General features: G+C 43.2%; 1 protein-coding gene across 2 annotated transcripts; it reads left to right on the top strand.

Moving 5' to 3' along the window:
- Positions 1-7,545: 7,545 nt before the first annotated feature.
- Positions 7,546-25,832, top strand: DDX3X (DEAD-box helicase 3 X-linked). 2 transcript variants are annotated; one of them, XM_088530694.1, is made up of 17 exons: positions 7,546-7,668; positions 9,659-9,716; positions 10,780-10,830; positions 16,405-16,528; positions 17,506-17,649; positions 17,731-17,830; positions 18,183-18,318; positions 18,759-18,844; positions 19,520-19,618; positions 19,698-19,858; positions 20,036-20,180; positions 20,297-20,441; positions 20,674-20,855; positions 20,947-21,064; positions 21,847-22,003; positions 23,000-23,127; positions 23,295-25,832. In XM_088530694.1, the coding sequence occupies exons 1-17, from the start codon at positions 7,624-7,626 to the stop codon at positions 23,375-23,377; spliced, it is 1,962 nt and encodes a 653-aa protein (XP_088386820.1). In that variant the 5' UTR covers positions 7,546-7,623; the 3' UTR covers positions 23,378-25,832. The 2 variants fall into 2 exon arrangements, with proteins under 2 accessions (XP_088386820.1, XP_088386821.1); XM_088530695.1 differs by lacking the exons at positions 7,546-7,668; positions 9,659-9,716; positions 10,780-10,830; positions 16,405-16,528 and adding an exon at positions 16,794-16,986.
- The last annotated feature ends 287 nt before the right edge of the window (positions 25,833-26,119 follow it).

Here is a 26,119-nt window from a genome sequence, read left to right as displayed (position 1 = left end):
CTCCAGGATCAAGCCAGGAAGTCAGTCTGCAGGATCTGCTGAGTCTAAAATCAGGCACAGCCTGCAGACCAGTATTCCTACAACACAGCTAAGGCCAGCACGGCAGAGCCTGGGCTGAGCTTAAAAGGGCTTCTAGGCCCATGGGCAGGGGTGTGGGTGGAGGTCCCAGGGGAGGATGGTCATTAGGGCCTGTTAGTGCACTCTGTGCCCTGAGAATCCTGTGGGCATTCTGAGCCATCATCACTCTGCTATCTGGTCACCAGCCACTGCAGAAAGGCTGTGCTTTCAGAGAAGGTTTTGGTGTGACACAAAAGTTACGGTTAGTATTTTATAGTGGTAATTGGAAGAAAAAAGGGCTTACAGAAACTAAACACAGAGGCATCAATGCCTTCTTCAATGTGTATTATTAATACTGTTTAATAGAGAAGGCATCTTGACTAGGTACCTGTTTGGATTTAGATTTTTTCTCACTTGCCAGTTCAAAAATGAGAATGCAGAGCAGCCAAGATTTACTGGCCTTCAATGTGTATTATTAATACTGTTTAATAGAGAAGCCATCTTGACTAGGTGCTGTTTTGGATTTAGATTTTTTCTCACTTAACAGTTCAAAAATGAGAATTCGGAGCAGCCAAGATTTACTGGCATGCCTCTCTCATTTCTTCCTTCTCGTCTTTGGACCAGTATGGTTAACTCCAGTCATCCCCATGGTACTCAAAAACGGGCAACAAAAGCTGGGTATGATCTTTTTTTTTTTTTTTTTGGCAAACGGTAACATCTTTAATACCTGTAGGAACCAGTGGAAGGCGATACCTTCTAAGAGGGCAACCATCCCCACTCCTCCTCTGTCAGTGCTATGGAACAGGCTGCCTTGGATCACAGCAAATGCCAGAACTTAATGGTAGCAGAGGCTGCTGTTTTCCTGGGACTGACTAGTAGCATCTTGCCTCTGTCCAACAGATCCTAACTCCTGCTGAGGCCTGGACCACGCTCTATAAACATTTTTTTTTCCATTTGGAGTACAGAACCCATGGAAGCTGCTGGACTCTGTTCGTGCTAGTGTAAGAAAATCTATTGCTTTGCAAGTTCTTCCTGTTCCTAATTAACCTAACCCAATCTTGAAAAAAAAAAAAAAAAAAAGCCACTTGAATTCCTGCAGAGCAATACCAGCATATCCACATGGCCTTTTGCCCAGGTTTAACATCATTCCTTTAAAGAAAACTGCAAATTAATACTGGTGCGGCCCTCCTGTGCAGGCAAGCCCTAGATCTAACTGGAACATGGAGAACAGCATTTGGGAAGGCAAAGCAGTGCATAAACCTGGGGAAGGAGAGGGGGAGGCAATATAAGCTAGAGTCCAGCGGGGATGCTAGATCTGAATGTGGAGAGCTCAAAGAGATTTTTTCACAATGGGAGATACCAAGGACACTAGGGATGTGAAAACAGAACTTTTCACCGTTTGGAGAGGCTGAGCATTCATTTCTCTCAGTCTTCCACTCAGACAGACAATTCTTGCCAGGGTGACTCTACAGCCACACAAGGTGCTTGGCAGAATCAGAGACCCACTGGCACAGCAGGGCCAGTTAGTGAGGACACGACGGGCCCGAGGGCAGCAGCCAGGGACATCCACCACCAGCCTGGGCTGTGGGCACCTCTTCTCAGAGCAGTGCTCTGAGGAACAGCATAGCGCAGGGGTGGATAAAAGCTTGGAGAAATCATAGAATCCTTACGGTTGGAAGGGACCCTTACAGATCATCTAGGCCAAATCCATGGCCTGGTTCTTTCCTGGTGTCAGATCTTTGACTGCAGCAAAGAAATAAGGGCAGAACTGCACTTGTACTCGCCTAGTTCCCACAGTAAGCACTGACTACCACACTTGATCTTGTCACCAAACTATTACAGAAAAGGGCTCTATTAAAAAAAAAAAAAAGAAAAGAAAAGAAAAAAGAAAGAAAGAAACCAGCATTAAGTGCTGTACCAAATAAGGACCAGCATATGGTTGAATAGCGAAACCCTTGCCATGCATCCCTAGTCTTGAGTCACGGCTTCTCAAACTTTTCTGTCTCTTCTTTCTGTTTGTGTTTTTTCAGGACGAAGTATCAATCTCTTTGAAGTTTCCAAACGTGCTCCAGGCACCTTTTCAGAGAATCATCATAAATCTGCTCTTCACCAGCACTTCCCCAATCAATTATGCACTTTCTATCAGCCTCCGCTGGCCTGGGAGGGCAGAGACGTGGGGGAAGGGGAGCTGGCAAGGCCTCGGTGGCAACACGCTAATCAAGGCAGAGAGGAGATGCTAATCAGATTGATGCTTTTAAGTCTTCATGTAAGTTAAACACATTATGTTCTCCATAAGAATTAGGGTAGAGGTGTATTCAACACACACCATGATAGAGCAAAGTACTGCAGCATGATGTGGGAGATTTGGTAAATAAGCTGTCAGATTCTAACTGGGCATAATTTAGTAGTCATATATAAATATATATTTATTATTCTTAGTAGCTTCTCCCTTGGAATAAGATACTGTATCAAAATAGAGAAGGAAGTACTCAAACCAGAAACTGAGGGAGAAAAACAAACCGTGCAGAGTCTGGCTAAAATCCCTGACGTTATTCCACACGCTGCAGAAACTCTGCCCAGATTTTCCTGACATTCCCCACTGAATCCTGCAGTTTGCACTAACGAGCGGAGCACCCTGGCGCATCCCTTCCCCGAGGAGACGCGGGTGCTCTCCCGCTCTGCCCCTGCCTACCCAGAAAATGTGGCTGCGGCTCTGCGTGGGTTTCCTTAGTAACAACGCCGGTTTGTGCAGCTCTAGGCCCCCCGTCCTCCGTGCCTGGGAGCTTCCTCGGGTTGGACAGACACGGGTATCTGTACAGGCGTCACAACCAGGCTGAGGGGCTAATCAGGGTGACAAATAACCTTATTTCCCGCCGTGTGTTATCTGAGAGGCAGAGGTGGGCTGTGGGTGCGGAGAGCTAGGGACTGCGTAAGCTGGCAACGCTGCTCAGAGAAGTGCTTGGTGGAAGGGAACCAGCTTTGCTCTGCACATGGAGTTAGAGCATGTATGGTAGAAAATATCCACTAAATTGAAGAAACGCATGGACTAGGAAGCAGTATCTGAGCTTCTGTTCCATAGGCACCAGATCTGACTTAAACACTTATTTTTAGCCCTTGCACCTACAAACAAACAGTAATTTTAAACTCAGATCAATTCCTTAATTCACCTCACCGACTGCCACCACTAGCAGCTGTGTGGGGGCAGCCAAGAGGACACCCTGAGGGCAGGAGCAAGCGGCCAGGACTGACACTGAGATAAATGTCTGGAGAAGGACAGTTAGGAAGCCGAGAAGGCCAACTAATCCAGCAGGCCAGCTTTTGTCTTGAAGTTGGAGGGACAGTGCCAGCTTTAAAAACATTTTTCTTTTTTTTTAATATATTCTGCCTTGAAAATTGCCTTCACATGCATTATTTAAAACATTACCCATTGGTCCAGTAAGTTTTGTAGCTGCTGAAGGCCTGACTTACAGTATTTTGAAGGCTGCATGTACTTCTTTTCCTTCTCTTCCTCCAGATCAACAAGAATCTGCCCTTCAGTGCCCAAAAATGTCTGCAGAAATCTGGGAACTGATCAGAGGCAGATGAGTGGCTGTTACAGGCAGATCTCAGATATTCCTCAGAGATACACTGTTGACTAATGACTTTGTAATATCAGCTGATTGCCAGCACCAAAGCAGCATTAGTAAAATAAATTATGGCAAATATATTGTTAATCATTATACTTGATTTACTACATGAGCTTGGTTCTTGAGGTTTTCTACAAAACAGACAACAACAACAAACTAAATACTGTCACTTCATGCCAGGTTTAACAACTAAGTTAAAAATAACTGTTTTCCAGCGCCTTGGCTAATTTGTGTGACTGGACAAAACTAATTTTATATTTTTTAACATCTCACCAGCTTGCATTACGGAAGACTCACAAAAATATGGTATATGGCCCTACTGTCATGACCAGCTCTATGGCAGAAGACACTACCTTTCAACATTCACTGGCAGGATTTGTTTTTTAGCAGACTGTGGATTTTGTGACCTAAGTTTGGGTTGCCTTATCAATAGTGAAATACCTCCTTAGCTTTGAAGTAAGCCCATCTTTCTTACCTACAGATCAGTGGGACTTGGTGAGGAAAACATACATTCATAGCGCAGTCATAGCAAGCCAAAACAAGCTCAAAGCACAGCCAGGTTATCAGTGGACCACTCAATGAAACAGATAATCATTTTTCTCTTGCCCAATAGAGAGAGGATAGGAGCCTGCAGAAGAGATATAAGACATCTCACTGAAGAGATGATCTCAGCTGAGATCAGTAGCACCTATCTGGAGCATCCTGTCCTACTCACAAATCTGACTAGGAAAAAGATGTGGTAAATATAGGCCTTATGCATCCTGTGAGACTCGCTGACAAGACAGTCCTTCCAGTTGGCAGAGAAGTAGACAAGCTGAAGCGGATGGAGGGCAGGAGGGACGTGCATGCAACACATCTATAGTCTCAAACCAGATACAGAAACCCACATAAGCAAGGACAGCATCCATCAACCTTGGATGATAATATTCTTAAGGGCAGCTCCACTTAAATAGTGTTGACTTTCCAATCCAATCCAATGGGCAGCCATCAGGGGAACCACTTCACTAGTGCAGGACAGCTATTATCTCAGCGCTCAGAAAGTTGTTCCTCTGGCTGTTCAGAGGCTAACAGTGCCTGTAGCCTTTGGCAGTGCATAACAGATGAGGCTCTACAGGTGGGCGAATATCCAAATTGAGAATCCGGGTAGGAGCTGAGTAAGAATTGAGTGCCCAAGCAGACAGCAATGTCACGTTTTAAGCAGTTTTGCTTGAGCCCATCAGCAAAAACTTACTGAGTTAAACACACACCGGGCAGGGGTTATGAGGACTCCAGTGTCAGCTAAATGCTTGACTCAGGTACTCATTAGTTGCTCAGCTTCCTCTGGCAAACTGGCTCTAGGTCAGGTTCAGGAGAATAAAAAGTGAAACCGAGAACACACAGCTCTGCCTAATGCACATGGTGACCTACTGACAAATTAAAGGAAAACTAACTTCCCTAAGCAATAGAATGATTTGTGTGCCTGCAGCATAAGACTTGAGCTTTGTAATTTGCTCTGCTGGGTGATCTGTGTGGAAGCAAATCAGCCCTAGTATGAAACACACAGTCCCTTCTACTAACCTCTCACTCCATCACACTTTATGAAGCCTCGCAGAAGCACAGGGCCCACATGCTCTCCTGACAGCAGGGTTAGCAATTATCATTATCCTTTTAAAACTCTTACAGAAGGCTTAGTAAATGTCATTTTCTTAGTCTATGAATTATATCAAACAGTGATATTGTTTACTAAAGATTGCAAACATTATAGGGATGTAAACATTGAAGAAGGTATTTAAATCAAAACAGAGTTAAAGGAGAAAAGGAATGAAAAGTTATTAAAAAAATTTAAACACACAATTGGGTCTCATAGTAGTTTTCTTCAAAATATAGCATCCCTTTTACTTTTAACTGATCTGAAGCAATTTTGGTGATTGCAAACACACCTGTATCTGTTTAAATTATATAAACAGATGCATCTGGGGAAGAAATACAGGTATAAACCTTTAACTCTAGAAGTGCAAGCTAGCTGAAGAAGCACTATGGAAGACTTAAGCAGAAGAATGGTAAGTATTTTGTTTAAAGAGGAAAGTATCCTGCATAGAGCTGCCTGGCTTGCCTGTGAGGAGCATGCACAATTTAAGGATTTGTTCACATGTGTTTAAATTTTGTGGTGCTTTATCTGCGGAGAGGAAGGACTTTTGTTCTCAAGCTTTCAAGGCAAACTATGTTGAAGAATTGAGGATAAGAAAAAATAACACAGGTTTTGGTGTGTGAGCACTCTGGGAAAATCTTGTCTTTAAGCCCCATGGTGAATTCAGCTGCATGTTTGGGGTAGGAATCTTCCTCCTGTTCTCTAGGCAAAAACCCAAGGGGAATAGTGGTGGATTAATAATAGCTATATATGGAACACAGATAAGCAAACAAAGCCTGTTTCTTTCTTTCTCTTTCTTTCTTTTTTTCATTTTTTTCCTATTACATAATAGCTGCTAAGCTGCTCTGAGCCTATGTGTTAGTACTCCTTTTTTTACTGACCCAAATTCAAGGAAACAGCTCTAGCGTTTTCTGTGTTATCAGGTCTCTTGCTTGTGATGACAGAAGGGTACGGAAGCATTTCCCTCTGTTTATCAGTAAAAGGTAGCCTAATGCTTATTGTTTGACTGGTACTTTACAGGCTAATGGTAGATTTGAGTCCTAATGAGTCCAAGGTACTGCCGTTTGTGGGTGTAACTGCATAGCTTGATAAAGCAGGCAGTGCTAGGAAGAAAACACAGGTAATCTTTGGCAACCTCAATAGTCTTGATGGCTAAAGGCAGCTTTGCGAGGGGGCGGGGAATGACTAGTACTTACAAGTTCTAATGCTGAGCACCAGCCCTAGTATGCTAGTGGGGTGAAGGGCTAGATACGGAGCACTATGTGCTAACGTGTGTTCAGAGCACCTGGTGTGGGGATGCTTTGACAGGCGTGAGCTGAACTGCTACCCTGCAGTGCGTGCAGAAACTGCTGAAGGGCTGGTGCCACGGAGCAGATGAAGGAAGGCAGTGGATGCCTACACAGTGGCTCCTGCCTTGGCCCATGAGGGCTGTGGAGGTATCGTGAATGGACCGTCACTGGAGGGCTGTCAGGAGAAGAGGCAGCCTATGTGGAAGGCGGGTACCACCATGGGTGAGGTAGCCCCCTCCCGCTGACCTTCTGCCCTGACTCCCGCCCCAAATGGCCCTCAAGCCAGACAGGTCACACGGAACACTACTGCTAACGCCGTCTCCCAGCCCCCGCGGAGGCGCAAGCCTCGCGCTCCCGGCCCGCCGCGCCTCCATTACGACCTGCGCCACAGTGTGTGTGTGGGGGGGAGCGCGCGCAAGATGGCGGCGAGCGCCGGCAGGGACCACCCACGTGACCGAGAACGGACTCCTTCTAGAGACATCGCCGCGGCACGGTGCTCTCGCGAGAGCACCGGACAAAGCGGGGGGCTGCGAGTAAGTCTCGCGAGACTTCCTGGCAGAAGGACAGGAAACCTCGCGGTATCTGCCGAGCGAGCCCCATAAAGACACAGCCAGCGCCTCCGCTGTAGTCTCGCGAGATCTCTGCGCTGCTCCCGTTCATCGCAGGCTGAGCGGTTCGGAACCCGCGCAGATCTCGCGAGAGCTTGGGGCGTCCCCCCCACCACCCGGCGCAGCGCGGTCGTTTCTTCTCGCGATAGCGCTCCCGGGGGGGGGCGCTGGGCGGGGCCTGCGCGCTGAGGTCAGCGCGCGCGCCGGGCAGGCGGGAGGAGGGGCGGGCCGTTATATAAGGGCCGGCCCGCGGCGGGGGGGGGGTGTCGGTTAGAAAAGCGGCTCGAGGCGCGCGGGCGGAGGCGGCAGCAGCGGCAGCACCGAGCTCTCTTCTCACCTCCCCCCCGTCCTTCCTCCAACCCGGCGAGTCTGAGTTTCTCGAGGCGGAGCGGGGCACCCCGAGACGATCTCTCGTTATGAGTCATGTGGCGGTGGAAAATGCCCTCAGTCTAGACCAGCAGGTGAGGGCAGGGGGTCCCGGAATGTCCCCCACGGGAGGGGGGGTGGGGAATCCGTTAACCGGAGTCGGGGGTGGGGGGAGGCGAGGAGCTATGTACCGGCGAGGGGAGTGAAGTGTCATTTTTTTTTTGTCGTGTAGGATGTTTACATTTCCCTCCCGTCGTCCTAAATTCGAGGCCGCCACTCGCACTTCTCCCCCCCCGCTCTTTGCGCCCGGCCGCCGCCCCCCCCCCCCCCCCCCGGCCCGTTTGTGGCGCACTCGGTTGTTGCGCAGTTTCCGCGGAGCGGCGGCTCCGCGCCGCTCCGTTTCCTATTTTTTATTTTTCTTCCCGCCCCCCGCGGCGGGGGCGCGCCGTCCCCGCAGCGCGGAGCGCGGGCGTGGGGGGCGGCGGCGCCGAGCCGGGACCTGCGCGCGCCCCTGCGGCCTCCGCGCCACGCTCCCGGGCCCGGCTTTTGTGTGGCGGAGAGCGACGATGGTAGCGCTGCCCCTGGCGGCCGCGGCGGGGAATGGCGCGCGGGGAGGGAGGAAGAGGCGCAGGATAATGGCGGCCATTGTGCTGGGGGGGGAGGGGGCGGCACGCTTTGTGTCGGCGCCCCCCATCCCCCCCTTGTCTGCCGAGGGGCTGGGGGAGGGGGCGCTCGCGGCCGCTTTTGTTCCCGCTGCGTCAGCGGCGCCCGCCTCCTTGCCCTTTTCCTTCCCGCTTTCCCTCCCTCCATCTCCCTCCGGGGCTGCCGAGCCGCGGGGCCCGTGACGCAGTGGAGCCCCGGCAACGCGTTCTTCGCTGCTTGTTTGTTTTTTGTTTTTTAATTTTTTTTCCCCTCCTCCTCCCCCTCCCTCCTCCCAATTCTTTTCCCTCCCTTCCCCCCGTCCCGCGGGGCGGAGTCAGGAGATGCGGGCCGTTTCCCAATGTGGAGAGGGTGGATGGTTATCTAATCCTGCGGGGGGAGGGAGGAGGAGGAAGGCGATGGGGATGGGGGAGGGAGAGGAGCCGCTGCCCTGTCCTAGCGAGGCGCAGGGCGGTCAGTGCTGGCCCCGATGGCTGCCCTGGAGTCCCGGGCGAAGTAGGTCAGGGAGCCGGTGCCCCGCTCCCCCCGCTCCTCCTCGCCCCGAGGCAGCACGTGACGCGGGCCGGCTGCCCGATTAGCTGCGCGGCTGCGGCTGCTCCCTGCTGCGCCGAGAACCCCGGCCCGCAGCGCCGCCCGCGCCGCCACACTGAGATGGCGGCCGCGCCATCTCTGCCGCTGGGATCCCCTCCTCTCCACCGCAGACCCTTCCCCACCACATGTTTATTACCATTCATAAAACGGTAGTGCTTTGTTTTTAGTCTCATGTAGGTGCGCAAATCAAAGAAAGCGGGTGTTAAGTAATGGATGTAGAAAAGATCACAAGAGGTGCCTGCCTGATCAGAGGCTTTTCGATAAACCTAGTGGCCTAGATGGGCAGTACATATAACCAGGCCTTTTAAAGGACAGCATGTTAGGATTCTTGCTTTGGCCTGATTGAGATCCTGCTGGAAGACCTTTCTGTGCACTTGCTTTTGGCTAAAATTAAAAACACTTTTTTCCAAATCAGTTTTTCCATCTTAGCTTGTCATTAACTTAGCTTCTGTAATTTTTTTATTGGTGCCCTTACCCTTAGTTAGAATGCTTTTCAGTGGACTGCAAAGCATTTCAGAGTGATACTCACCCTGCTTACAAGCAAGAAGTCTGTAAGTATTGGTTTGATGAATGTAACATGGCAGCAAGCTGAGGCGGCTGTGCAGCACACATTTAATGGCGGCCATGGAAACACTTGAGGACAAGATGCACTGTTAGTCTTTGATACCAAAAATTATAGTTTATCACTGAGGATACCATAGAAACCAATTCCTTCATAGTGATAACTTATTGAAACACCACCTCTTCATGATCAGAAAGCTTTGTTGGTTTCTAGTCTTAGCGTAAACTTATATAAGGTGTCAAATATTTACTTGACTGTTTTATTTCTTCTAGTTTTCTGGTCTAGACTTGAACTCCTCAGACTCTCAGAGCGAAGGAAGCTCTACAAGCAGTAAGTATATGCAAATTTACACGTACATCGTTTTTAAAAAATGCTGTGAATAATTCTCAAGCCAGGATTTACAGAGGGTGATGAGGAAGTGCAAGGAGGTTGTTAATTGTCTGGCTTGTTTAGGAGCACTTTATTCAGGGATGAAGTGACATCTATAAACTTATTTCAGAAACCTTAGTGGTATTTTTATAGCCTTAGCTATGATTTATCTTAGTTGTTTAACTAACTTGAGAGAACGGTGGTGTCTCAATTTTTTTGTTGCTAGCTTTTTTCTTCCCTGTGTTAAATCTGTTAATTTGTTGCCAGTTTTTCTGTCCTCTCTAGTCAAAAATCTGAGTTTGATTGCAGTAGTAATGTGATGACTTGTCTTCCCAAAAGATTCATCTGAACTGAATAAAGTCCTTGTAGTTCACTGCATGAGCCTTCTCTGACATGCGAGACACAACTATACTGAGAAGGGAACTTCCAGGAATTTATGTTCAGCTCTTGCCTCTGGTACATTACAATTTACACTGTTCAGTAGACAAATGATTTGAATCATAGGTGAAGGATATTGTTCAGAGGCAATTAGCTATGAACTGAACTGGTTGTGAGAAGCAGATGCTGACAGGGTTACTATTGTCTTTTGAATGGCACAAAATTTTCCAGCATCTGGGAACTGTTTAAGCCTTAACTGGTTCTAGGGCAACAGGTTTTTGTCAAACATATGGCTATGTCAGTACAAGGCATGTTTGACTTAAGCAGAAGACTTTAAAGACTTTTGTATTTATAAAAAAAAAAAAAAAAAAAAGTGGGGGGAGGGAAGCTACATAAGAGACCCTTGTGTTCCCTGCTCTGGACATATTGAAGAGCTTTTGGATTGTATTGTGAAGTGTATTGAGCAAGGAGTCCCTTTAGTACAGCACTGAGAACAGCATGAAAGGCCTTACAACTCAGGCAAGACATCTAACCAAGAACTGTTTTAAGAATTTGTTTCTCAATGCACCCTAACTCTGTAGTTTTGTAACACATTTTTTTTTTTTTTTTTTCCCCCTCCTCTTTCCCCCCCTCCTGCCTCCTTTAGAAGGCCGATACATTCCTCCTCACTTACGGAACAGGGAAGCTTCAAAACAGGGTATGTATCAGAAAAATGGTGGTAGCAACTGTGGCTCTCTGTCCCCTTTTGAATCTTATCTTACAAGACTACTTGTTTAAAGACTTTGGCACAGCTACTAAGTGACTGGATGTGGACTGCTTGACTGTTCTGTGCAAAGCCTTGTGATTTAATCTTGCTGGCAGACTGCTCAAGTTGATGTCTTCATCATGTTAGATCTTGAGCCTGATTTCAATATCTGATTGTATCTGTCTCTTTTGTATCTTGCCAAACAATTAATTGTGATTGAATCAAGATGGGGTCCATATCTGAATTCCTCTGGCTTGCAATCTTGTGCATCAACTTGGATAGCTCCTGGCCAATTTTGCTGTTACTGAGAGTGGTGTAAAACTTGCAGTAACTTGTTTTTAATCCTAGAGCTGATGTGCTGCTCAGTGCAGTAAGTACAAGTTCAGTTTTTAAACAGAGGTTTAGGTGCACTTGCAGTCAATTGTAGATGCATGAAGGTCAGAACACGATACAGGTGTTGTCTCTTTCTTTTTTTTTTTATAGTTTCAGTGGGATAATGCTAGAGTAATTACAAAAAGTAATGTGGAATGCTGACACACAAAATGTGAAGTGCATGACCAGAGTTGGTCATGTGTTTGTAGAGGATTTGTACTGGAAGATGGCTTTTTCCACTTGGATGTTTCTAGAACAAAACAGGATGTAAAAGAAATGTTTTGTGCAATGCTTTGGTGAAATAAAACATGGCTTCTGGTTTTAAGATGAGTCACACATGCTGGTGTGACATTGCTACATATGGTGATAATGCTGTGTGCAGATACAAGAAAAGATGCACTTTGTCCAACAGCTATTACCTTTATGGAAAGGAAAAAATAACTAGAACACCTTGTCCTCTGGTAGAGTTTAAAGTAGTAATTGATGTTTCATATTGTAATGGCTGAACTTAATCCCATCTGTTTCTAAAGCAACACCGTGGACCTGGTTGCTATTTTGTTCCACTTAAAAGAGTATGTGCAGCAACAAGACTATCTGAGAGTGCAGCAGGCTCCTGTCCTGAAGAGGAATGGGGTGGGGTGGGGGGGTGAGAAAAGGGTTGAAATACATACTGATAAAATTCCTCACACAGTACTTCTGGATATTGAGTTTGCGATTAGCTTACAAATAGTGCTCTGCTCCTGTTTTGTGCCATGTAGGAAAAAAAAAAAAATCTTCCTGGGTTTTTTGGTTGCCTTTCCTTCACATGTTTCTAAAATAGTCTTTTGCTTAATGGAAGCCTGACCTACAGCACCAAAGGATGCTGAATGGCCTGTTATAAGGATTGAATGAATTAAGGAAAGTTAGTGACTGCTTTGCAATCAGTGCTCTTGAAATTCCCAGTTGCCTCACTCATGTGGGCACTCTTCCAAGAAGTCTGCAAGCCAAACCCAATCAGAACATGTTTTTTAGAATGAGGAAAGCAGAGTCCGAGTTCACTTGTGGCCATTTGCTGTTTATATTTTTTCCTTATATGGTAACTTGCACCAAATTTCAAGTTAATATGAGATTTATCAACTAAAAAGTTTTCTTCAGTTTACAGCGTGGCTTGTAGGTGTAGGGATGTCACTGTTTCCAGACTTTTCTGTGGAAGGCTGGGGTTGAAGCATCACAATGCACATGTGATCATGTGTTCTTTGGAGACAGAACCTTAGGGTGACTTAGAGCAGAAAAAGCACCTGTTATCCTAGATTCTGCCTGTGATATACCTTAAAAGTGTCCATACTAAATGCTGTTCTCTAAAATCTTTCTCTGAGCTGGCAACCATTTTGCTTTACTTAAGATACTTGAGCTGCTTGCTCAGTGAGTTCAATAACCTTCAAAGTAGAAAGTGCATAGGTGTTCCATTTTAAAGCCTAGCCTTCCAAAGGTCATCTGAATCCTACCTTTATTACTTGGATTTCAATAATTAGAAGATCAAATATCTATTCAAAAACTAATTCTGGATTCTTTCATGGCATCTTCTGACGGTTATGCTAAGCAGTTAGCATATCTCAACTGTACGAAATCTTAATCTAGGTTTGGTATATGCCTTGTTTGAGTAACTGAATGTGCTGTTAACTGCTGTTGGTAGATTTAGTACTTCAGAATTTCCTTTATATCTGCTTGAGTACTAGATTGCTGTACTTTTCAAGGCTCTGCAACAGGAAGAACATATTAACTATATGGAAATGACTTGGCTCCCACTAAGAAAAGCTGTCACTAAATGACATCAGTGCAGTGATGCAAAACTACGCTATTCTGTAATGTTATTTGAAATCCTATGGTTTAAACAAACTAAGTAGTCGTGTTGATGTTTGCTGTCCTCCAAGTGTAGTAGTCTCTTTTTTGCTGTTTGATTTTCTTTTTTTTTTCTTTTTTTATTTTGGTTTAATATTTTTTTACTGTTGCGCCTCAATAAAATACAATGGTCTTGTTCCTAGTGACCCAATGGGTTTTCTAAGTATTGGGTATATATTGCAGCTCCTAATTTAGCCCTTACTTAAAGGGAAGGAATTGTAAGGAGTAAAGGCTATTTTTTTTTTCTATTGTCTTCCTAGACCCACTGTAGAAGAGCAAGACTATAGGGTTTAGCTGTCTGCTTTCTTGCTAACTGATTATGGTGTAATAATTCACAGATGTCCTATTAAAGTTGTGTAATGGACTTGTGACTAAGGAAGAAAGGGTTAAGGAAGAGGACTCAGGCAATTAAAAATAGCTGTTCTCTGTTGTGTATGGGGAGCTGATGAATAGTTGTTGAGCTATTAGAGGAGTTGAGGTAGAGGAGTGTTTTTATTTAAAAGAAAAAAAAAAAAACCCACCCTGCAGTGCTACCCTAGGGAGCTTCAGGTTTATGTAATTCCATACATATACAGATCTGTCTCCTCCTTTAACACTAATTGGTTAGCTCTATTCTTGGCAACAACAGATTCCAGAATTTAGAGATGTGGAAATGCATAAAAACGCATGGGTGATGTAATGCTAATTTTGCATTTGGACTGTTGAAGCTGTACTTTGAGTTCAGTATACTGGACTATCTGGTCAGAAGCCTCTCTTGCACTGTGAACTTCAGATTATCAATAGAGTGCTGATACCTGCTTGTTAAGCTTCACTCTGGAATGGCAAAACAGTTGTTTAGTAATAGATGAAGGAAATGCTAGATGTAATCTTGCATTTCAAATCTGATAATTGCTGCTGTGTATGGTGGTTTTTCAAGTCATCTGACGGGGGATAATCTTTATAATGTGAATGAAGTTACAGGTGCTTCTTTGGAAGCATGTGATGACCTCAAAAAGGATTGAGAAGCAGCTTGATAATTATCTTTTATAAAGAAGAACTACCAGATTGCTTTGGAAGTGTTTTAAATTCTTGAAATCAAACTTAATCCTTTGGTGGGAAGTATGTGGTAGACTGAATCTAGCTTGTTTTCCTTGTTTAAAAAACAAATTTTTAAGAGGAATTTTCCAGTTTTCACAAGATCCCTGGTTTGGCTTTTCCAAAGTAAAGAAAACTGATTTGGTAAGGGATGTTTTAGGCACTGATTTTGTTGGCGTTGATTTTGATGTGTCATAGGCTGTTTTAAGTTGTGGTGATGCCATTCTTTTGGTTGCTCTAAGGTCTTAGTTTTATTACCTGGACCTCTGTTTTGTTCTTTCCTAATGTAACGTTAAAATAGAGAATGCCAAAATGAAGATGCAGTTAATGGCACTGATCAAGAAGGTTACATAAGCATTTAAGGTAGTACAGCAGCTGCAAGACCAAAGATCTAAGGAAACATGCCAAGACACCATCTTAAATTGGTGCAGCTGTAGAAATCTAACAAGCTAGATGGAAAGAAGATTAGACTCGCAATACCTTCCTATTTGGAACTGTCTAGATTTGATTGAAATTCTTGGTGTTGTACAGAAGCAACCTGGTTTTCTGGATCCTCTTTGACAGTTGCCCTATTGGTATGGCTGCTGATATTTCTAGGCAGAATGAAACATTTCACTGTGGCTTGGTTATCAATTAAGAATTAATTGTGCTAAAATCTCAATTGTTGGTGACCTTGAGCAGGCTGTTTTGAGTATTAATGAGGAAGTGATATGGTACTTTTTCTTTCCTCAGCAGTCTATGTTATGTTTAAAGTTAGCTTTTCCTTAAGAACCTGGTCAATCTTTTTACGCAAGAATTTTCACAGCACAGGCTTCCATGATGTTATGTGGTTATGAACTCTTCAAAGAACACTGAACAAGCTAGGGGTTGTCTGTGAGCTCCAGTTAGGGATACAGTCTAGAAAAACCCTTTTTTCTGGAACAATTTTATTGATATGTATTGCCTGGCAAGTTAGTGTAATCCAGCAGCTGAATTAGTGCTGTAGGACTTGTGTGTGTGTGTGTGTGTGTGTGTGTTTGTTTTTTTTTTGTGTGTGTGTGTGTGTGTTTGTTTTTTTTTTGTGTGTGTGTGTGTGTGTTTGTTTTTTTTTTTGTGTGTGTGTGTTTTTTTTTTTTTTTTCTCTTGAGAGAGGGGAAAAAACACCACCACCAGTCATGCTTGCTGGTATGAATATCTCCCTTTATTTTACCTAAATACCATAGAATTCTCAGCTGAGGTTCTGCTTGGGGAGGTGATGTCTGTATGAATGGCTGTGACAGCTGTGACAAACTGAATGGCTGTGGATAGTGATCACAGTGGATTTGCAACTAGAGGAGCATCTGAATTTGAGAGGTGGGCATGGGGGGGCACTTGAACAAAGCTGTCATCTTTCAACAAAAATATGGAAGTAATTTTTCTTTTGAAAAACGTAATGTAGTGTTGTTTACAAATTTCTGAAAGTTGAACTCAGAACTGAAACTTATTTATAAATTCAGTTCTAACACCAAAGTGTCTAGTGTCCTGCTTTTTCTTGCCTCACTGCTCCATTAGCTGAAGAAAAACAAGGCTTTCCATTCACTCAGTCTGCACAGAACTTCTGTATAGTATTTTTTAGTGCAGAACCTTGGCTAGCTATACTTACCAGAGGCCTAGTTAACCTCCCTTGCCTGCCTGCGCCCCCCCCGCCCAAAAAAAAAGGAAAAGAAAAAACACACTCAAATGTCAAGACCCATCACCCAATGTAGGTAGAGAGCTGATGTGGAAATGGAGGAAGAATTCTAAACTCATCAGGACTTGCAGTGTCTGTGTTGTTCAGTTTGCCCTATATCAGAAGAGCATTGAAGCTCATAGAGACTCATGCTGTTCAGAATACCCCAGCCATGTTGTGTCAGCTTTATTTTGTAAAGCCCTAAACCTATTGCCTTTAGAATCCTTCTCTCAAGCAGCCTAAATGTTGGCCTAATACAAGCTTTGTGTGTTCTACATGTGATGTATGTTAGTGTCTTCCAAAAACTTACACCTATTCTCCTTGCCAGCCAGATTTTACCAGGAGCCTAGTTTAACCCTTAAGTCTTACGTTTGGACATTTTTCCTTGTTTTGAGGACTGCCTGCCTTTTTCTGTTGAATAAATCTTCCCTGCGAGGTGTAATGGGCAAATTTCCTCGCTTTTTCTTAAAAATGCCTGGACCATGTAACACAGACGGAAACATTTTCCTTGCTAGGTTTTGACAGTGGTGGCTGGAGCTCTAGCAGAGACAAGGATGCATACAGCAGCTTTGGTGCGCGATCTGACCGTGGAGCAAAATCCAGCTTCTTTGACCGTGGAAATGGGTCAAGAGGAGGAAGGCAAGTACTTTCTTTTGACAGCGTGTACTAATTCTGCTTCAGCACTCTGGTTTAAAAAAAAAAAAAAAAAAATCTCTGAAATATCCCTCCTAGATGGGAAGAACAGGATAAAGTAGGGAGGAGGTTCTGGGGAGGGAAAGGTGGAGTGAGAGAACCTTGCTTTAAAACTACAGGCTTTCCAGGATGGGAAACTTTCTTGAGAAACTTCGAACACTTGAAATACCAATCAAAACCAATTTTTTGAGTGTTTTTTTTTTTTCCCCTATGTTAAAGTGTAGTTAATAAAAACTGGGTGAGACTCTTGCAGGTTCTCTGCCTTACTTGATCAGTCTTACACACATCATGCGTATGCACAAGTGTGGTGAGAGTGACCTTTATCGACTAGTAAAGCTGACGCTAGTCCTGTATCCAGCCTTTTCTCAAACATGGTTTGCCAGGCCAAAAACTAAACAGTTGAGGTAAGGATTTTTTTTTTCCACCTTCTTTCCAAGTCAGTAATACAGGTGAGCTCAGTCTGTAAAAGGTTTTTGTGTGTGTGATGCATAATTGAGATAGAATACTCTAGTTGGGTTGTGTGTGGTGGGGGGAGTACAGGAACATGTTGCAACACTTGGGTCTTGAGACAGTTGTACATAGTGTGGAACTCTGGGGGAGTGCACAGGGGGCTACAGGTGTCCTCATAAGAGTTTTAGTAGTTCTCTGCCAAAATAGAAAAGAATGCAGCCCTGCTGGCAGAGCACAGATTCTCTTAACTTAAGGTATACTTACCCGAATGAAAACTTTGTTATTCTGTTTGAATTTAGGTTTATATTTTTAAGTTGCATCAAGCTACCAATTCATGCTAGAAAACAAGCTTTCTGACCTTGATATAAAATTACACTATGTCCTCATCTAAGGGTTGGGACTAGACTATCATTTTGCATGTCAAACAGACCTTTTGCCTGTGTGTGGTGGTTTCATGTTTTTGCTCTATTTAGGTATGAAGAGCGTGGAAGAGGTGGTGACTATGACAGGAGTGGCTTTGGAAGATTTGATCGCGGTGGTGGAAGTAGCCGCTGGTCTGACAAATCAGATGAAGATGACTGGTCAAAGCCTCTTCCCCCAAGTGAACGTCTGGAACAGTAAGTAATAGTCATAGAAATTAGCATGAAAGTTAGAGTTGATTTGACTAGCAAGTAACATACCCTCTTTTCTGCTTTTAGAGAGCTCTTTTCAGGAAGCAATACTGGCATTAACTTTGAGAAATATGATGACATCCCTGTTGAAGCAACAGGCAGCAACTGTCCTCCACATATTGAAAGCGTAAGTATTTATAATCTGTCAAGATCAGAGACATCAATCAAAGCTAAATGTATTCTGCAGGTGAAAATTTGTGCCCTGGGGAGGGAAGGGGGCACAAGCTTGTTTCAGCTAAGCTAGTTTGCAGGGGGCAGAGTTGCATGGAATTAAGACATGGGAGAAGTTCCATAAGCCTATTCAGTAACACTTGATCACTTATAGCCCAGAGACAAATATCACGTAAACGCAAGCGAATAAGAGTGCTCCTCAAGCATGGACAAATAATTTCTCGAACTGAATAACTTGTTTGCTGGTTAGAGGAGGGATCTGGAGGAAAGGAGATAATTGCTATTTTAACCTGTCAAATATCTTGCAGTTCAGCGATGTTGACATGGGGGAAATTATTATGGGAAACATTGAGCTCACACGATACACCCGTCCTACTCCAGTCCAAAAACATGCAATACCAATTATTAAGGAAAAGAGAGACTTGATGGCCTGTGCTCAGACAGGTAAGTTGGTCACCCAGCTTATTACTTAGCTTTTTAATAAAAAGAATGCTTTGTGTTCCTCAAGCTGCTGTTAAGGTGTTCCTGAGAATGTACTTTCTTATCATAAAGTATACCAGAAATAACGCTTAGTGTTGCAAACTAGTAGCCTAATTTTTGCCACTGCTGTAGATGTGGCTTGAGTGGCTTTACTATGTTTGCTCCCCCCTCAGAAGGGGGAAGTACATGGCTGAAAATACATTTAACTTGGGAGGTGGTGTGCTGAGGTTTCCTTTCATTATTGATAGCAACTTTGAGCTTAAAGTGCTCTGATACCATAGATACTGTCCATACACTAGTACAGATATTGCTGGAAATTGATCAGTTGCATAGGTTTAGATATGTGAACAAACAGGAGAACTATTGACAAAAGCTCCTATTAATACTTAATTGTGTTCTAACAGGTTCTGGGAAAACGGCTGCATTTCTTCTACCAATACTGAGCCAGATCTATGCAGATGGCCCTGGTGATGCCTTGAGAGCTATGAAGGCAAGTACTTCAATAACTAGTTCTGTCCTGTATGCTGGTGGGTGTGTGGTGTTTGTGTGTTGTTTTTTTTTTTTTTTTTTTTTTTTTTTTTTTTTTTTTTTTTTGGTTCCTCACCCTTTCTCTAAGCACAACAGCTAAATTTCACTATTTCCTCAGCTAGACCACCCTGTTATTTTGGGTGGGCAGTAGGGAACCTTGTTTCAACTTATGAAAGCCTTCGACTTTTCTCTTAAGTTTGCTGTGGAACAGCTAGTCACTCTTTTCCTCTCTAAAGAGCTTTTGTGCAAGTCTGAGTTGTGCTTACCTGTGTAAGCTGTTGGATTGCTTCACTTGTTATAAAATAAGCTACCTAGCAATACTTGCATGTTATAGTGATTTTTAGGGTAGGAAATAACAGACTTTTTGGTGATCTATGGCTAGGTTAGATGACAGTGCTGACTGGAGAGAACAAGTGAGTGCACTTACACTTATTGTTAACATATGAACCAGGACTCTAATCTTGGGTGCTGTAAAACAGCAAATCTTTCAGTAGCAGCTCTCAAAAGCATGGTTCAGAGGCAGCTTGCTTTTCCTGCCCGTTAAGTCAAACTTAGGGGCCTGTTTTCATCTTCTCCTTGCACTCTGAGTACTCAATCCAAGTGTGTGTGTGTTTTTTTGTTTTTTTTCTCTCTTTAGGAGAATGGGAGGTATGGACGTCGTAAGCAATATCCAATCTCATTGGTCTTGGCTCCAACTAGAGAACTGGCTGTGCAGATCTATGAGGAAGCCAGGAAGGTATGTTTAGGTGCTCAGTACTGTAAAATAGCCTGAGTGTATTCTCTTGTTCAGAGAGCTAACTTTCTTTGTTTTGCAGTTTGCGTACCGTTCCAGAGTTCGTCCCTGCGTCGTGTATGGTGGCGCGGACATTGGTCAGCAGATACGTGACTTGGAACGTGGATGTCACTTGCTTGTGGCAACTCCAGGACGACTGGTTGATATGATGGAGAGGGGAAAGATTGGACTGGACTTCTGCAAGTAAGTGCAACTGTTCGTGTCTATGCTCATGGTTTCAAACTATTTCAAAGTGACATAAATAGATATTTAAGGTCTGACTCTCAGTTTTTAAGCATGTTGAGAGAACGCTTAGTTCATCATTTATGTTGGGTTAAGTCTTAAGGCTTTGAAGGCTAACTTGTTTTAATCATTACTTAGGTACCTAGTGCTAGATGAAGCTGACAGAATGCTTGATATGGGGTTTGAACCTCAAATTCGTCGAATTGTTGAACAAGATACTATGCCACCAAAAGGGGTCCGTCATACCATGATGTTCAGTGCTACTTTCCCCAAGGAAATCCAGGTATCTTTTGTAGACTGCTTTAATGTTACAGCAATTTAGACTTGACTTTCATCCCTAGAAAGGGAAAAACAAATTATCTCACTTTTTTTTTTTTTTTTTTTTTTTTTTTTTTTTAGATGCTTGCTCGTGACTTTCTTGATGAATACATCTTCCTGGCTGTGGGCCGAGTGGGTTCTACCTCTGAGAACATCACACAGAAAGTGGTGTGGGTGGAAGAGTCAGACAAGCGGTCGTTCCTGCTCGATCTGCTCAATGCCACAGGTAAAGGTTTTCAGAGAATTTCAATGCAGATCTAATGCCCGACTGAGATACAACTGCTTTTATTAAATTAAGAAGCTGTTTTCTTATTGCACGGTGAAAGCTTTCCACGTTGTTTTAAGTGGATGCAAACCCTTCTGGTAACTGAAGGAGTTTTAGGGGGGAGGATGGATTTATGGTGGTGTGCTTGGCTATGCAGTGTCTCGGGTGCTAACCTGTGGTTTAATCTTGTTAGGCAAAGATTCCTTGACTCTGGTGTTTGTGGAAACCAAAAAGGGTGCGGATGCTTTGGAGGACTTCCTCTACCATGAAGGGTACGCCTGTACCAGCATCCATGGGGATCGCTCGCAGAGAGACAGAGAGGAAGCGCTGCACCAGTTCCGTTCGGGCAAGAGCCCCATTCTTGTTGCCACAGCCGTAAGTGAAATGCATGAAAACTGGGGGCAATGGACATCATCTGCTATGGATTTTTTCTTACTAACATTTGACTAAATCTCTTCACTGCTAGGTAGCAGCAAGAGGACTGGATATCTCAAATGTAAAGCACGTCATAAACTTTGACTTGCCAAGTGATATTGAAGAGTATGTACACCGTATTGGTCGTACAGGCCGTGTAGGGAACCTTGGTAAGTAAAACCTCAACTTTCCTACAGGGAGAACTCTTATTTGCTTAAGCAGAAGTGGGTTGTTGTTGTGGTGTGTGTGTGTGTTGGTAATTTTTTTTTTTTTTTTTAAACTAAAAAGCTGGGGGTCTGTGCATACACTTTCCTGACCAAAAAGCATTGCTGTCTATATTAGATAAAGCTTTCCATCCTTTGGATTTTGAATGACTATTTCAAGCTGTTAGTTACAGTTTGAAAAATGTGTAAAGTGAACTTAATAGTCAGAAGATTTTAAACGAACCTAGAACATGAAGAGTCTGTTTTTAGCTGGAAGGTCTTCCTGAAAAAAAGTACAGGATTGTACTGAACTAATCCTGCTCACATGGCAGAGGAAGTTTGTCCTTTTTGTTACTTTTTGGATAGCAGTTAAGCTTAAGCATGTGAGCATAAGCAAGACGAGGTGAGTTCCAGGATATCTAGAACTCAAAAGTCTCCTTGCTCTGTGGCAATTCAGTTAAAGCAATATCCAAAACTAATGCTCCTAGAGCACTCCTCAGCTGAGTAGTGTTTGGTGTCTTTCTGACAAAAGTTCTAGCTTGGCAAAATTTCTTTTGCTATTGTCCGGTTAATGTGGAAAATAACCAGTGCTTTTTGTGATAGCCTGCACTTTTACTAGTGCTATGTGATGCTTTGATACCATATAAGTTGGCTTTCTGCCTATCATGTAAAGGGCAGGGGTTTGTGTGGGCATTTATGACAGTGCTGTTGCAGTGTGTGTTACATGGTGCTATAACTGTTTCCTTTAGGTCTTGCCACCTCATTCTTCAATGAGAGGAATATCAACATCACCAAGGACTTGCTTGATCTCCTTGTGGAAGCTAAGCAAGAAGTACCATCTTGGCTGGAGAACATGGCTTATGAGCAGCATCACAAGGGGGGTGGCAGCCGGGGGCGGTCAAAGAGGTAAGGACCAGAACTATGACCAAAGGGTGTCTGTTGTGATGCTCTGCTGTAACCTGTCTTCACTCCAGGCCTCAAAAATAAGCTGAGCTTTCTTGAGGAAATGAGCATGGTGAGCTAGTACTAGATGTATCAAAAGGTGGCAGCTGAATGTTAATTTAGCTGTTTCATTCAATCCTAAATATGACAAAATAAGAGGTACAGCTTGCTGCTTGAGAACCAAATCTTGTGTGTTTGTGAAATACTCCAGAAATCCTTACCTGCATGTGCAAGAATGTAGTCCCCTAAGAACTAATTTTGATGTTAAGCTGATGTATGGTTTCTGATTAAAGCAGAATAGATATGGCCGCTAGATTATGGATGCTTTGGCTTATAGGGGTACGTGGGTAGTATTAGTTTAAAATGGAACTAAAACTTGATGGTTTATAGTGGAACTTGTCTTTTTACAAGTGGTCCCTCTACAGAGTAGCTCTGTTAGAAAAACCTGACATGCTACTGTGAGCTACTAATATAGCTACTGTGAGATAGTGAGGTGCATAAACCTGTGTTTCACTATTAAAGTTTCATCTTAATTTAGATAAGGCAATTTGACCAAATAAGTTTTTATAATGTATTTTTTGTTAAAGTCTGCACATACTTCGGCTGCCTTCTTCTGTGGTGCGGTAGCTGGTCATAAATGCATCACCAAAACAGCTATTCCAGGTTTGGGAAATTACGAAAAAGAGGCTTCAGGGGGATCAGATCTTATTAGGACCTGAGAAAGTAATTCTTAATGTGAGAAGTTGAGCATGTCAAAGGAGACCTTACTCTTCCCTACCTATAATGTGCTCGTTCCCTTTCCTGGATGCCTAGAGTTGAATGGACCATAGCTATCCATTTACAGGCTGGTAACACAAAATTAAATGTTCAGCTTCTGTCTGGAGCTCTGCACTAAAGTGTGGGTGACTGTACTTAAGTACTTGTTTTTTTTTTTTTTTTTTTTTTCTTCCCCTTATGTAGCAGTAGGTTCAGCGGAGGATTTGGTGCCAGAGACTATCGCACAAGTAGTGGTTCTAGCAGCAGTAGCTTTAGCAGTAGTCGGCCACCCAGCAGCCGCAGCGGAGGAAGTAGCAGCAGAGGGTTTGGAGGTAAGATGATGGTGGAGGTGGGGGCGTGGTTGGTGGGTACAAAACCAGATCTGAAAATGCTTGCTCTGGTGTAGGAGTCCCTTAAGAAATACCTGGTCTCTGCCCTGGGGTTTTTTGTGGTGCAGTCTTGGTCACCTGAGCATCACTGCTTTTCTTGCCCTTTGTAGGTGGTGGCTATGGAGGCTTCTACAACAGCGATGGATATGGAGGAAACTACAACTCCCAGGGGGTTGACTGGTGGGGCAACTGAGTCTGCTTGTAGCAGATACCTACCAAACAAGCTAATATGGAAACCACATGTAACTTAGCCAGACTATACCTTGTGTAGCTTCAAGAACTCGCAGTACATTACCAGCTGTGATTCTCCACTGAAATTTTTTTTAAGGGAGCTCAAGGTCACAAGATGGAAACAAAGGAATAAGTAGCCCTATTTTGAAGGTGGTTTTGAAGACTCTATTGCTGTAGTCAGGATTAACTCCCCTCCCACCCATCCCCACCCAGAAACTGCATTTATGATTTTGTGACTGAGGATCATTTGTTTGTTAATGTACTGTGCCTTTAACTTTAGACAACTTTTATTTTGATGTCCTGTTGGCTCAGTAATGCTCAAGATATCAATTGTTTTGACAAAATAAAAAATTACTGAACTTGGGCTAAAATCAAACCTTGGCACACAGGTGTGATACAACTTAAACAGGAATCACTGATTCATCCATAATATTACAAAGAAAAACTTATGCGGTAGCCTGCATTAGGGCTTTTGATATTTGCAGATTTGAAAAATAAAACATCTTGAAGCATATCAATGCAATTAGTTTCTAATGTGGCAAAACTGTACTAAGTTAAAGTTCTGATTTGCTCACTCTATCCTGGATAGGTACTTAGAACCTGATAGCCTTTAATAAGCCATTCCAGTCATGATGAGAATGATGTATGGATACATGCATACATTAAAAGCACTGTTTTTGAAGTTAATGCAAGTAAATACAGCAATTCCTTTTTCAATATTTAGGCAGATCATTAACGTGAGCTAGCCAAATGTGGGCGGAATATTACAGGGAATGTTTAAAGGTCTGATAACTTGAAATAGTTTTTAGGAGAATTCATCTATTTAGACTTTTTAAAAATGCCTGCCATATGAAACTGAAATGGTAGAATGGCTGACCATGACAGTGATCGGTCCTCCTCAAGGGCCTGACTGAATTTTTGGTCTAATAACGCATGCTAGTGTTGATGTTTTTTGGTCAAGAGGGTATGAACAGGAAGAATTATGCAGCAGGCTTTATTTTAATGCAGATTCACATTACTCTGTTCAAGCTGCGTGGAGATGTTAAACTGGCTTACTGTAGACTTTGTAAAATGGCTCCAGAAGAGTAACAAACAAATCTGAGATCACAGAGGTTGGAAATGTACATAAACTGCACAAGGTTTCAATTCTGCTATTAAAGTGCAGTTTTAGTCAGTTTTAGTTGCATAGGTTTCCATTGTATTTATAGTCTGTTTATGCTAAATCTGGCCAAAGATAAGTATTGTCCACCAGAAAAATGCCTCTGCCACTTGGAATTTCTGTGCTAACTTCGTGGCCAGACAGGAAACAACTCTAATCTACAGTGGCATAGGAAAATGGCAAAAATCTCCTAAAGTGCAATAGATTTTTTCAAGTGTATTGTGCCTTGTTCTAAAACTTTTATTAAGTAGGTGCACTTGACAGTATTGAGGTCATTTGTTATGGTGCTATTTCAAGTCTAGGTTTAGGCCCTTGTACATTTTGCCCATAACTTTTTACAAAATACTTCTTTTATTGCACATTCAGAGAATTTTATATATGTCTTGTGTGCGTGTCCTTAACTTCCAATCTTATTTTGTCTCTTGGAGATTGAACGCAGCTTGTTTAAGGAGAAGGAAATAGATTCTAAAACTTTTTTGGGACCATGGGAATGATAGCTGGGAGGAAAACTATTTGCACACGACAGATTTCTAGATACTTTTTGCTGCTAGTTTTGTGTAATATTTATTGAACATTTTTGACAAATATTTATTTTTGTAAGCCTAAAAGTGATTCTTTGAAAGTTTAAAGAAACTTGACCAAAAGACAGTACAAAAACACTGGCACTTGAATGTTGAATGTCACCGTATGCGTGAAATTATATATTTCGGGGTAGTGTGAGCTTTTAATGTTTAAGTCATATTAAACTCTTAAGTCAAATTAAGCAGACCCGGCATTGGCAGTGTAGCCATAACTTTCTGATAGTAAAACAAAAATTGGCAACTTAAAATTGAACATGCCAAGGTTTTGATACACTTGTCTTAAGATATTAATGAAACACTTCTAAACACTGATGTGAAGTGTCCAGATTCTCAGATGTTTGTTGCGTGAGTTTTGTTTAGTTGTGTGGTTTTTTGGTTCTTTTTTTTCTTCAGTGAATGTCTGGCACATTGCAATCCTCAAACATGTGGTTATCTTTGTTGTATTGGCATAATCAGTGACTTGTGCATTTTAGCAAGTTTTATCAGCCAGCAATATTTTTCAGTTCAGTTATAAGGATTCACCACAATATGCAAGAATGGATTTAAACTTGCTGAATGTGAAAATTGAATTTCAAGTCACTGTAGGTTTAGAATTGCTTATTGTATTAGTTTAGATGCTAGCACTGCATGTGCTGTGCATATTCTTGATTTTATTAAAATAAAAAAGTTGAACTGCACCCTCACTTGTTTGTTAAGCGTCACTCTTCTGGTTAAACTATTAGTACCCCAGGCTCTGGTGCACATGCAGCTCCAAAGCAGGTGCCGGCAGTGTGTGGTGCACAGCAGCAGGGGCTGTTACGTGGCTGCTGAACTGGAGTTGTGACCGCAGCAGCTGCGGTGGCTGGTACTTGGTGAGTTACCATACAAGTGGTTGCAGTACCAGGAAAAGATGCTCTGGTTTCACCTTTCCCCTAACCTTTCACTGTTGAAGCCTGTCTGGTACCTGCCTAGGTTGAAGTTTGAG

The sequence above is a fragment of the Tinamus guttatus genome, unplaced genomic scaffold (genome assembly GCF_059628265.1).
Source record: "Tinamus guttatus ecotype Peru unplaced genomic scaffold, ASM5962826v1 Tinamus_guttatus_pri_ptg000384l, whole genome shotgun sequence".
NCBI lineage: Eukaryota > Metazoa > Chordata > Aves > Tinamiformes > Tinamidae > Tinamus > Tinamus guttatus.
This window is presented reverse-complemented; position numbering and strand designations above follow the sequence as displayed.

Excerpts from the sequence above, each read along its gene's own strand:
- DDX3X (XM_088530694.1), top strand. The coding sequence starts at position 7,624 with ATGAGTCATGTGGCGGTGGAAAATGCCCTCAGTCTAGACCAGCAG. Across the intron at positions 17,650-17,730 it reads CCAAGTGAACGTCTGGAACA|AGAGCTCTTTTCAGGAAGCA; the intron begins GTAAGTAATAGT and ends TTCTGCTTTTAG. Across the intron at positions 20,181-20,296 it reads CTTTCCCCAAGGAAATCCAG|ATGCTTGCTCGTGACTTTCT; the intron begins GTATCTTTTGTA and ends TTTTTTTTTTAG.